Genomic DNA, 11615 nt, shown 5'->3' with positions numbered 1-11615 from the left:
TTTCCCTAATTTTCTCTATGTATACCCTGTCGTGGCATTTTCCACTGTACTTTTATTACCTGTTTTTATAATTTGTCCTTTAGCCTCTCAATCCTTCCTGAACCTAAGCCCTACTTTATAGCTTTCTTTAACTTGGGGCAACCAGCATGTTCATGCACGTTTGAGTTGCTGTTTGCCTAGAATGTCATTCTTAGCAAAGTCATATGGGTAACCAGACCAGGGAATATAACATTTAACAAGCTTGTGTGGGATCAAGGTAGGCAGGCTGCTTGGGAGGAATTATATTAGGCAAACTTATGATGTAGACTGTTGTCTTTGGGCTCTTTCACTATCTTTGTTAGTTTATGTTGTAAGTAATGTATATAATTACATTGTATGCAGTACATTACATTTTTTTTTCTCTCAGCTCTGTTTGATTACAACACTGAACTCTGTACTAGGGTGCCCAGTTTTCACCTAACTTGATCATTCGCTAATAACTTTAAAAAGCAGAGGCAACACTGCTTTTAATTGAAATACCAAAACATGGTAGTGTTGAAATTTATCACTATATTGATTGGCTGGTTTTTCGGTTTGTTTGTTTTGTCACTCTGACTTTTGGGTGCATTTTGACCACTACTGTGTACTGCTATGCAGGGATCCTTTCTCTGCTCTGATTTCCTCAGTGGACTTCTTCCTCTCTGACGTGCCCTCTCAAGGCACCTGTATCATGACTAGCTCACAGTGAGAGCAGATGTAAGGACCTTAATATATATATAGCCCAGTAACGTTTCCCCCCTGTAAGATTAAGTTGATGGGATGGTCAGTGGTAACTATTACATGAATCTATATAATTTTTAAAAAGAATATAAGAAAATACACATAAAAATTTAAGTGAATACCTTGTTCTGAGTCCATACATTCCATGTTTGCAGTTAAACATGGACCTTTGTCTCTCATTTTCCCTCCAGCTTGCCTGCATGTAGCCTGTGTTGTACAGCAGAAAGATGCCAGACAGTGGTTTGCTGAGCTTTCTGTGGATATGGAGAAGGTAATCTTTAAAATTCCCTTAACCGAATATAACTTGAACATTTTAAAGTTAATGTCATATTTACTTACCATGAGCCTAAAATCCTTAGCCAGGCTAAGAATATTTTTGGTAAAGAAATGTTAAGAAATGTGTTGGCAAGAAGAACTGATGTTGACCATTTAGGTTATATTTCTCTTCAGTTTAGGATTAAACAGAATGGTAAATATATGTTTGATTGGTTGCAAAGTCACCTCTAATTGCCAGGGTTATTTTAAAAGCTACCTAGTGACTACTGTAAACTTCTGTAACACAGACTATCTCCTGACAGTGATTTTTGCCCTTCTACCTTTTCTGCTGAAATGTTCTAGAATCAATCCAAGGTTAGGTCTACTCAGATGAAGAAGAAGGGCTAATTTGGAAACTGGATTTGACAGATTTGTATAGCTGCCGGTTTTTGAGCACCTTAACTCATGTGCAGAGTAGTTAGTAGAGAATCAAAACAGTCTTTTGTGCACTACCTCCCATTAAATTGTTTGAAACAGTTGGTATTAGAGGAGTGTACTCTATAGTGACATACTCTTTCATGATTAAGACCTCTATTTCTAGTACCTCACTATTTTGTTTTGGTTTAAGATATCAGTAGGTAGAAGGAAACCAACTACAGAGATGGATGAGGATAGACTGAGCATACACATGCTTTCACATTTATCAGGATTGTCTAACCTAATCTGAAGGATAGAGACTATCTTTTCACTGTTTTCTAAGGGATGTCTAGGATATGATGTGTGTTCCTTGTATACTAAATGTTGCTTGATAATTTGCCATTGAGAACTTTTCAAATATTTTCTTCTAGATTTTGGAAATAATCAGGGTTATTTTAAAACTGTATGAGCAGTGGAAGAATTTTGATGAGAGAAAAGAGATGGCAACTATTCTTAGTAAGATGCCGAAACCAAAACCTCCTCCAAACAGGTACTTTGTAGACTTTAGTTATTGATTTTATTTAATTATATATTTCATATGCATTATCATAATTTTTCATAGATTATGTTGTTTTGTTTTTGTAAAATTTCTTCCAAAACTTCATGACATATTTTTTCTTTTTTCTTAATTTGTGACTTGATAGATTGAGAACGTCTCATTTAAAAAAATACATTAATCTGATCATCTGTTAAGTAACTTTTCCTAATGCAATGGCAGGTCTATTACAGGTATCCCTCAACATATGATTATATACTGTACATAAATTTAAACAGAACAGAGAGAGGCAAGTTCATCTAAAATTCAGGGATAAAGAATTCTGTAGTAGTTCCATGTCAGTTTGACTTTTTCCCCCCACTACTGGCTGTTATCCTATTTATAAATTTCAGTAGCATTTTTCAAAAACATAGATGATTGATCTGATATTGTAAAGGTAAATAAATAATTTTGGCTTTTGAGTGACTCAAAGATCCATTGCAAACAGTAACATAATTTTGCTAAGTATGAGTCACTTGTCCTAAAAAGGTTTTTTTGTTGTGGTGGGTTTTTTTGTGTGTTTTTCTGTTTGTTTTGTTTTTTTTTAGTAGGATCTGTTCATTTAAGTTCAGTCAGTGATTCTCAGCTCTCACTGTACATCAGATCGTTTGGGGTAGGGAAAAATGGTCAGAAGGGAAACAAAGAAATGCTACCCATCTTAATCATTTATTAAGAGAAATAAATAAGTTATATAACATTAAGATAGATTTGTAGATCTGATATGTTAATGTTACCATTTGGAAAAAATTAATACTTGACTTATACAAGGAGCTGTTTAAGGCAGTCATTCAAACAGCTGCCTTTGGATGCATTTTTTGCAGAAATTCCCTGAGTGATTCCTCACTAGTGGCAGGGCCTGAAGCTGCAAGATGATGATGGACAAGATAAGGCAATAATCCTATTGCCACAGTTACTGGTATCTTCAGTTTTAGTTTTTATCTTAAATATTCAGCGTTTTCCAGGAAATTACCATATTTCTTTCTGACTTTTAATTATAAAGGTTTGCTGTACTTACGTATGGTTTTATTACGCCTTTGGACAATTTTTTTTGGAAGAACACTTCTTGATTTTCATAATTAGTAGGAATAAGATTTTCTATGTACGATTTAATTTTGTCTAGAAGAAGCTCTAATCTCTATGTTGAGTGATACCTGTAATGACAATCCCATACCCTAATTTAAATTTTGGAGTGTAATGGACACTAACTTCCAGAATGCTTGTTATGTGTGAGGGCACTAAGTTACATAAGAATAAAAACATAAAACCAAATGTTAGTCTTCTGGATTTTAATTTTTCCACATCTGTGTCTTATAATTGGGAACGTCTTTGTTTTGTAGAGTTGTAGCGTGGAATAACTTTAAAAATTAGTAGGTTTATCAGGGTGTTGAAAACGAGTTTTTTAATTGGTGTAAAATCTCTTTCTTCCCCACTTGAACAGTGAAGGAGAGCAGGGTCCAAATGGAAGTCAGAACTCTAGCTACAGCCAATCTTAAAACATTCCGAAGAATTCTGTAGTGGACCAGTTGGAAATAAACCATTGGACAGATTTCAATAATGTCTTCAGTGGAACACAAATGAAAATGAATAGCTTGTTTCTGTCAAGCATGTTGGGAAGTGATTTTATTTTTGCAAAATAAGTTTTTCCTTACCGAATTTGATTCTAGTACATGATTGATTAAAATCTATTGTTTATGAAAGTTTGGAAAGGTTCTAAGGGGACCTACACACAGACATACATAGACATTTGAAAGTTAATAGCTTTTGATTAGTATAATTTTTCTTAATTTGGATAATAGAAATTGTTGCTTTTTATTAAGCCAGGAAAGATGAAGCATAATTTGTTTAAAATTCTCTTTGGTCATTGAGCGACCAAAAAAGGAAATAAAAAGTCAAATATATGAGGGTTTTTTTTTCCCTCCTTAAGTTAAACTTTGAAACTGTATTTAAGGAATCAAATCTTACAAAATCCTGGAAGGTTTTGATAATGATGATGATAATTTCAGGGAAATTAATCAAGTACCTATTGATTTTAAAGCGTATTTTATTCAATAGTTTTGGTATCTTGCCATGGAGGATACTAGCCCAGCCTAGCAGAAAAGTGCAATATGTATAGCATATTTTGACATTTTAAAAGTTATATTCCATAACCATTTTGAAATGCTGGGCAAACATAAAAAAAAATCCTATACAAAGTTATTTGCATTTAATTCAGTTAATCAGGCATTTTGAAAGCGAATTGGATAAAACACCGTAATATGATTGAAATTTGGTAACATTTTAATGTTATTTTTACTCTACTGTGAAAAGTTTTTTATATGACATACACACCCTAGTTTATTTTTGTGTCTTAGTGTGGACTTACAAATTTACTACAGGTATCCTGAGCCAGGAACACAATCAGGTTGCAGGCCAGTTTGATACTGGCTATTCTTAATTCTCATATGAGTGTAGGACTTCAGACTAAATGTTACGTCAGTGGGACTGTGCTGTCTGTGGAAGTTAATAAATTACGTGATCATTTTCTTCAGACTTGAAGGAGAGTGATAAATAAGATTTGGAATCATAGGATATTGATGTACAATTTAAGGATTAAAATTTTTTATAAATCAGTTGTGAACAATGGATTATTAAATGTTGACTTCCTAGTATAAAACTGCAAGAATAAAAGTAAATTCTCCAGCTATATTGACTAATGTCTTGAATTTATCTTTTTGAATCTGCCTTATGTTGTCTTCTGAGTCTTTCTTCCTTTGGATAAGTATTAAAGCCTTCATAGTTTATCAAGTGGGTAATTAATTTCAAATGGTTTATAACCAGACTTTTAGAGTTCTGCTTCCTTGTGGATAGTATCACATAAGCTGGAAAGAGAGATTATAAAGTCAGTACCAATGACAGAAGTAGGTCTCCTAGGCTTATTAAATAAGAAAAAAAAGCTCTCCTCAGGTCTGAAGGAATTAAGATTGGGCTTGGGTTGGAAGGGCAGAGTGATTATATATTATAATCATTGACTTAACCCTAATTTTTCCTTTAAGCTTACCTATATTTCTAAAAAATGTTTATTTTGAAAATACATATGCCTAGTAGTTTTATTTTCAACCTCTTATTTAAGTAGAAAATTTAACAACATATATAAGAGTAGATAAAGTATTGTAATGAACCTCCAAATACCTATCACTCAACTTTAACTATTATCGACACATGGCCAATTTCATTTCATCTAAACTCCCACCACTTCCTCCAACATGCATATTATTTTGAAGCAAATACAAGATATCATTTTGTCCATAATTATTTCAGTATGTAATCCTAAGAGGTAATGGCTCTTTAAAAAACAAAACAAAACAAAACCCCCAAAAAACCCAATAGAAGTCTTACTATACCCAAAAGAGTTAGTCAAAATAATTTTGTAATATCAAATATCCAGTGTTTACATTTTCAGTTATCTCAATATCATAAATATTATTAAATAATTCTACTTAGGATCTAAATAAAGACCACACATGCAATTCATTGATAAATCCTTTAAATCTTTTAAAATTCATGGATTCCTCCTTTATTTCATTTAAAAAATTCCCCATTTTGGTTTGCTTGTCCACTAAGAATTTCCCACCATATGTATTTTGCTGAGTGTATCCTTGAGGTGCTACTTAACGTGTTCTTTTCTTCTCTGTATTTCTATAAGTTGGTAATTGAATGCAAAAGCTTGATCAGGTTCAGGCTCAAATTTTTTTTTTTCCATTATAGGCTACTGTATAAAGTATCTCCTATCAGGAGGCATATAATGGCTGGTTGTCTCTTTCTGTGATTTAGCAGCCATTGATGATGTGTGTTCTTTCTAAACATCAAATATTACCATAGGCTGCACTGTCCAGTGAGATAGCCACTAGCCACACGTGGCTATTGAACACTAAAAATGTGGCTAGTCTGAATTGAAATGTGCTATAAATGTAAAAACACATTGGATTTCAATACTTGGTACAAAACAAAAGAATGTAAAATATCTAATTTGTTTATATTGATTACATATTTTAAATGATGATTTTTTAGATACATAGGACTAAAAACACTATTAAAATTAATTTCACCTATTTTACTTAAGTGTCAGAAACCTAAAAATCACATAATGGCTTGCATCATAATTCTTTTGGACAGTGTTGCTATAAGGCATAAGGAAGATGTTAGGTCCCAGTCCCATTTTCCCTGCTTCTTATTCCTCCCCAGAGCAACTTTTAGTCATTTCTCTGCTGCTGTGTTACTTCCACACTTCCAAGTAACAAGCTTATAATTATAGCATTTATTGAGCACTTATTATGTGACAAGTATATTCCAAGCTCTCTACATTATGAAGTCATTTAATTCTCAGAACAATCATTTCAGAGATGAGGAAACTCAGGAACAGAAGGTTAAGTAACTTACCAGTCACAAGTAAGTGACAAGAGCTTGGATTAGAATCTTATTAAAACCTGGGCATCTGGGCTGCAGGTCCCAGGCTCTTAAACACTTTACTATACTCCTCTGCTTACCCTTCCGTTTCCCTTTTTTTGCTTTTGCTTTTTTTTTTTTTCTCACTTGTTAATATTATCTCTTAACTTCCTACTCTGGAAGATGAAGATTTTACTTTCTCACACACCTCCTGTTCTCCACTTCCAGCTTTTACCCCCTCCCCGCCCCCAAACTTGTTCTACCCTGGGACTTATACTCCCATCATCCTCCCAATTTAATTGCATAATTTTTGTTAACCTCATATTCAGTATATATTACATATACATAGATAATGTTGTGTTCTTTAGTATTTCCTTTCTTTTAGAATATTTTTTGTCTTTCTGGAAAAGCCTGGTGTGTTTCCCCAGACTCTATACCCTGGTGTATTTACCTGTTCCTGGTTGGGCCCAGTACTTCAACGGTGGTTCACTCTCTATAGCTTTTCTTCTCTGTGAGCTTGTGGCTCTTCAGATCCTCACTTCCTTAATACATATGTCCTAGTAATATTTGTTTATATAAATATATAAATAAAATTTGTTTAAAGGCATGAAAGAATTACAAAGGCAGCGAGGATTTGAAGTCACGATCCTGGGAGAAGGAAAGCTGTGGAGGATGAACCAACATTGAAAAGTGTGTGTGTGTGTGTGTGTGTGTGTGTGTCTGTGTCTGTGTCTGTGTCTGTATTATGTGTATTTTCCAGCTTTTCTAGTTCTTGTAGGGAGTTTGCTAGAAACTAGACTGACATATATCAGAAATAGAAGTTCAAGGTGATAATATCACATACCTACCACAGATTCTCCAATGGCTTAATAAGTCATTTAGGACAAAACCAAGTCCTTATAGTTTACTTGCCAGGCCTTACATGTTCTGAATGACTGTATAAATGAGAGTAAAAACAGATGGGTCTGAAGAGACGTGGATGGAAGAAAGCACAAATTTGTTTTACCACTCACCAGTGCACTAGTGTACTAACAAGTGTAGGACTTAACATTCCAAAGAAATATGCTAGTGGGAGTCATTTGCATTTAAACTTTTTTTCTATTTTCATTATTTTTAATTGAGATGTAATTACAGATAATGTATAGTTTTAAAGTGTTCAGTGAGTTTTGGTTAATGTATATTCCTAAGTACCAACACCTCAATCAAGATATAGAGCACTTCCATCACCCTAGAAATTTTCCTCCTTGATTTTCCTGTTAATTTCCTTCCTTCAACAGAAGCAACCACTGTTCTGATTACTTTGCCCATAGATCATATTACTTTTTTAAACTGAAAATTATATCACTACCATGCTGGTCACAGTGCCATAAGTCTTTGGATATTGCTAATGTTGTATTTTCATTGTTCATATTTCACCTACTTTTCTGCACCCCAGATTCTTGGTGTTTTAAGGTTAAGTCTTAATTGACTGGTCTAGTTCATAGCCTCTTTGAAGAGTATAGGCACTATATTAACAGAAGTGGTCACACATTATGATTAGGTAATACAAGTAACCAGGTCTTTTGGAATACTATTGAACTATACTAAACTATTTAAAAATTAATTTTTAGAATCCCAACCCTTATGTTTCCATGGCAAGTCACGTACATTATAGCAAGCTTCATTAGCCTTTGGAAGTAGGCAGGGGGAAGTGGTATTCCCAATTTATAGGTGAGAAAAAGAATCAACAAATAATTGACTTACACAAAGTCCCCTTCCCATTAACCAGTGGTTCCAGGGCTACATTTTGATTCTTTTGCTTATTCCACTATCCTAGGCTGCACGTACACAAGGAAAGGGCCAGCTTGTATTCCAAAATTCAATTTCCTTGTTTCTTCTCCAAAAATTCATAGGTTGCCCATTCCTTCCATCCTCCAGCATAGTGTTGAGCACTAAAAACATACATCAAATAATTAGTTCTCCTACTTTACAGCACAAGGTTCATAGGAACTTTAGAGATAAGAAATTTAGAGATTTAGAGATGCAATGGCTTCTCACCATACTATTTAGACTTTGAGCCTATTTGAAAGATTGTAGGATGAAAAGTAGAGACTCTTAGTCTATAAGAGTCTGTAGTCTATCCTGCCATTGCTAACATAGTAATTATAAGAAATTCTTCAGTAGGCCAATAAAAATATACCCATGAAATACTGCAATACATACTCTTAAACCCATTTTTATCCTTTATCTACACACCTGTTAAAGCCCAGAGATATTGCTGTGTCCATAGCCTTCTTGCTTCTCACTCCAGCTAAACAAGAAAACACTAGACTGTCAGATTTGGGTGGCTTTACTTCATTGTACTTCTCTTTGAAGTCTTTTGGGTTCATCTGTAGAGCTTCATCTACGTTATCCACTGAAAGAAAATGTTAAGAATTTCGATTAAATTTTAGATACAGTCAGTTACTGGATATATATTTCTAATGAATCAGTTAAGACACATGTCACTTACATGGTATATTGACAGACCCGGGGATTTTTCCATACTCAAGAATTTCCCATGGTTCTCTAACATCAATTAACATAATTTTTTTGGACTTCAAGAGGTTTTTAAGTTCCATGTAAGTGACATCTTTACAAATAGCAGTACAAAAATTGTTGCAGCTTCCTTTTAGTGACTTCAAACCTGGAAAGAATAAAATAATTTAGGTACTTTCAAAATGACATCTCTATTAATATCTGGAAAGAGTAGGTCAAAGGAATTTCCCCCATTGTTCCAGTCAGCTAACCATATTGATCTTTTGACTTTACTAAACTGTATAATCAATGTATATATTTTGCATACAGCCTGACTGAACAGTAAGATGCAGCCCTATCCTCCTGCCCTGCATACTTATGGCTGGTCTTGGGCCACCTCCAATATTCTACTCTCTCCAAGCCCTTTAATTGCGGGGAGAGTTTATAAATATACATTCAATATTTGGTAACTGAATTTTGCAAATAGTTTGTAAATCTTACCCTAATCTAAGTTTTTCTTGTATAGTAGAGTCATATTAAACCGATGTTTAACTTTCTCTAATTCAGCAAGGAGTGGGGTGGGGGGGAGGTGTGGAGAACAGGAAGAGTAATCAGTAAGACTGGATTTCCTGCCTTTCCACTTGGTAAACAAAAGCCTGAAGCAAGCATGGTCCCCTTTTTAAAAAAAAAAAATTATTTATTTATTTATTTATTTGGCTGCACCGGGTCTTAGTTGCGGCAGGCAGGATCTTCATTGCCGCCTGCGGGATCTTCACTGCGGCGTGCAGAATCTTTTTTTAGTTGCAGCACGTGGGATCTTCGTTACAGCATGCGGGATCTTTAGTTGCAGTATGTGGGATCTAGTTCCCTGACCAGGGATCAAACCGAGGCCCTCTACCTTGGGAGCGTGGAGTCTTAGACACTGGACCACCAGGGAAGGCCCAAGCATGGTCCCATGATGAGTCTCAGCTCCCCCAAGCCTCTCACGATACGAGTCTGTACTCCACACTAATTATTTAAAGCTATAGTGTGTGTGTGTTTTTGTACAACATGGCCTCCACTTGTAAATTAACCACTTCATCTGATGCTCAACCAAAGAAACAGTGAACTGCTCCTACAGTGAAGAAAAACTGGCTGTTTGGGAAACACTGAGAGATGATGTGTGGTTCTCTTGAGGGATTTTCAAGAGTAATACACGCTATACCTAATTTTCACTTTTTGAGCTTAAACTTTGAATAAACTCCAATTTTGCTGTTTCCACACTGGTAGATCCAACCTCACCTGGTTACTCCCTACAGCCTACGTTACAGGATTCACAGTCCAAGCTTCTTAGTATGTTCTATAATGTCCTTCAACCCCCCCCACTTACCAAGATAACTTACCAAACCTCCTCCTCATTCCTTCTCTGCCCCAATTATCCTACCCTCCAGCAACATCAAAAGTATACATGTGCTCTAATCTCATTTTTATAGTGGAAAGAGCAGAAATTTTAGAGTCAGATAAACCTAGGTTCAAATCCTGGCTTGCCCACTTGGCTCTGTGACCCTGGGCAGATGACTTAAACTCTCTGGTACTTAGCTTCTTATTTGTAAAATCGAATAATATTATTTAACCTTTTAGAGTTGCTGTGAAGTTTAAATACTCTATGCAGTGCACAATAAATATCTATTTTCATATTTCCTTCATGATTTATGGACATTGTTCCCTCTGAAGGGAATACCGTTCTCTCTCATCTCTGCCTGGCACTCTAAGTCTCTTTTATGACCCTGTTAAATGTCACTTGTCACCTCCCCTTTGATACAACAATTCCACTTCTAGGTATCTATTCTTGTAAAATACTTGTACATATGCACAAAAAAGCATGTACAATGATAATCATTGAGAACTTTTTATAATAGCAAAAAAATTGGAAACCAAAATATCCATCAATAAGGGACTAGTTAAATAAACTGTGGTAATTCATAGTAGGGGATATATGCAGTGGTTAAAAGAGTTATATGTGCTGCCATAGAAAGCTTCTGAATACCTAGGTGAGAAAAAAATTACAGAAAAGCAAGCACAGTGTAGATCACATTATATATAGATATCTATAGTATATAGTATATATATATCTATGGTATATAGTATATATACAGAGAGATAGATACTATAGATATCCGTATATATACTAATCTATTATATATATTAACACACATAGTATTTTCATGTGTACATATGTTTATATATACTCATATCTGGGGAGAGTGCATAAAGGGGACTCATGCTGTGCTTTATTGTTTGTTTTAATATAATGAGAATATAATCATGTATTACAAGTAGAATTTTTTTAATGAAACAGGCACCTTTTCTCTAACACCTTCTCCAACTCAGTCCTTTCCATTGCAGTCTCATTCGACTGGGCTGTGTGTGGTGATGGTTTGTGTGTGTCTAACCCCAAAATGGTGAAGTAAACTGTATCCCCAGCAGGACGTCTGGCAGATTAGGAGCTCAATAAATGATTGCTGATTAAAGGTAAAACCAAATAACAGAATTTGCAGGAATGACACCTCTTCAACTACAGGGGCTGTACCAAGAGTTAAAATGGAATAACTGGGGCGGGGGCGGGGCTGGGGGGGGGGGGAAAGGGTTACGCTGGGGGCTTGTTGTTAAAGGAGGGGCAGCACGTAAAGGA

General features: G+C 35.0%; 2 protein-coding genes across 3 annotated transcripts in view; one reads left to right on the top strand and one right to left on the bottom strand.

Annotated features, from left to right (window-relative positions):
- The window catches only part of CCNC (cyclin C), a 25812-nt gene extending 21104 nt beyond the window's left edge, over window positions 1–4708 (top strand). Inside the window, exons 10-12 of one of the 2 annotated variants that reach the window (XM_007464310.1) lie at window positions 951–1030; window positions 1863–1981; window positions 3465–4708. In XM_007464310.1, coding sequence (XP_007464372.1) covers window positions 951–1030; window positions 1863–1981; window positions 3465–3519 — 254 coding nt within the window. In that variant the 3' untranslated portion in view covers window positions 3520–4708. The remainder of the gene's footprint in view (window positions 1–950; window positions 1031–1862; window positions 1982–3464) is intronic. The other variant, XM_007464311.1, reaches the window with a different exon arrangement.
- Window positions 4709–8052: 3344 nt separating this feature from the next.
- LOC103072155 (thiosulfate sulfurtransferase like domain containing 3) overlaps window positions 8053–11615 on the bottom strand; it is a 4465-nt gene continuing 902 nt past the window's right edge. The window contains exons 2-4 of the mRNA XM_007464309.1: window positions 8940–9113; window positions 8684–8843; window positions 8053–8379 (exon numbers count right to left, since the gene is read on the bottom strand). Coding sequence (XP_007464371.1) covers window positions 8307–8379; window positions 8684–8843; window positions 8940–9113 — 407 coding nt within the window. The 3' untranslated portion in view covers window positions 8053–8306. The remainder of the gene's footprint in view (window positions 8380–8683; window positions 8844–8939; window positions 9114–11615) is intronic.

This window comes from Lipotes vexillifer, unplaced genomic scaffold, assembly GCF_000442215.2.
Source record: "Lipotes vexillifer unplaced genomic scaffold, Lipotes_vexillifer_v1.1 scaffold1073, whole genome shotgun sequence".
NCBI lineage: Eukaryota > Metazoa > Chordata > Mammalia > Artiodactyla > Lipotidae > Lipotes > Lipotes vexillifer.
The sequence above is the reverse complement of the archived record's forward strand: the minus strand, read 5'-3'. Positions and strand labels throughout refer to the sequence as shown.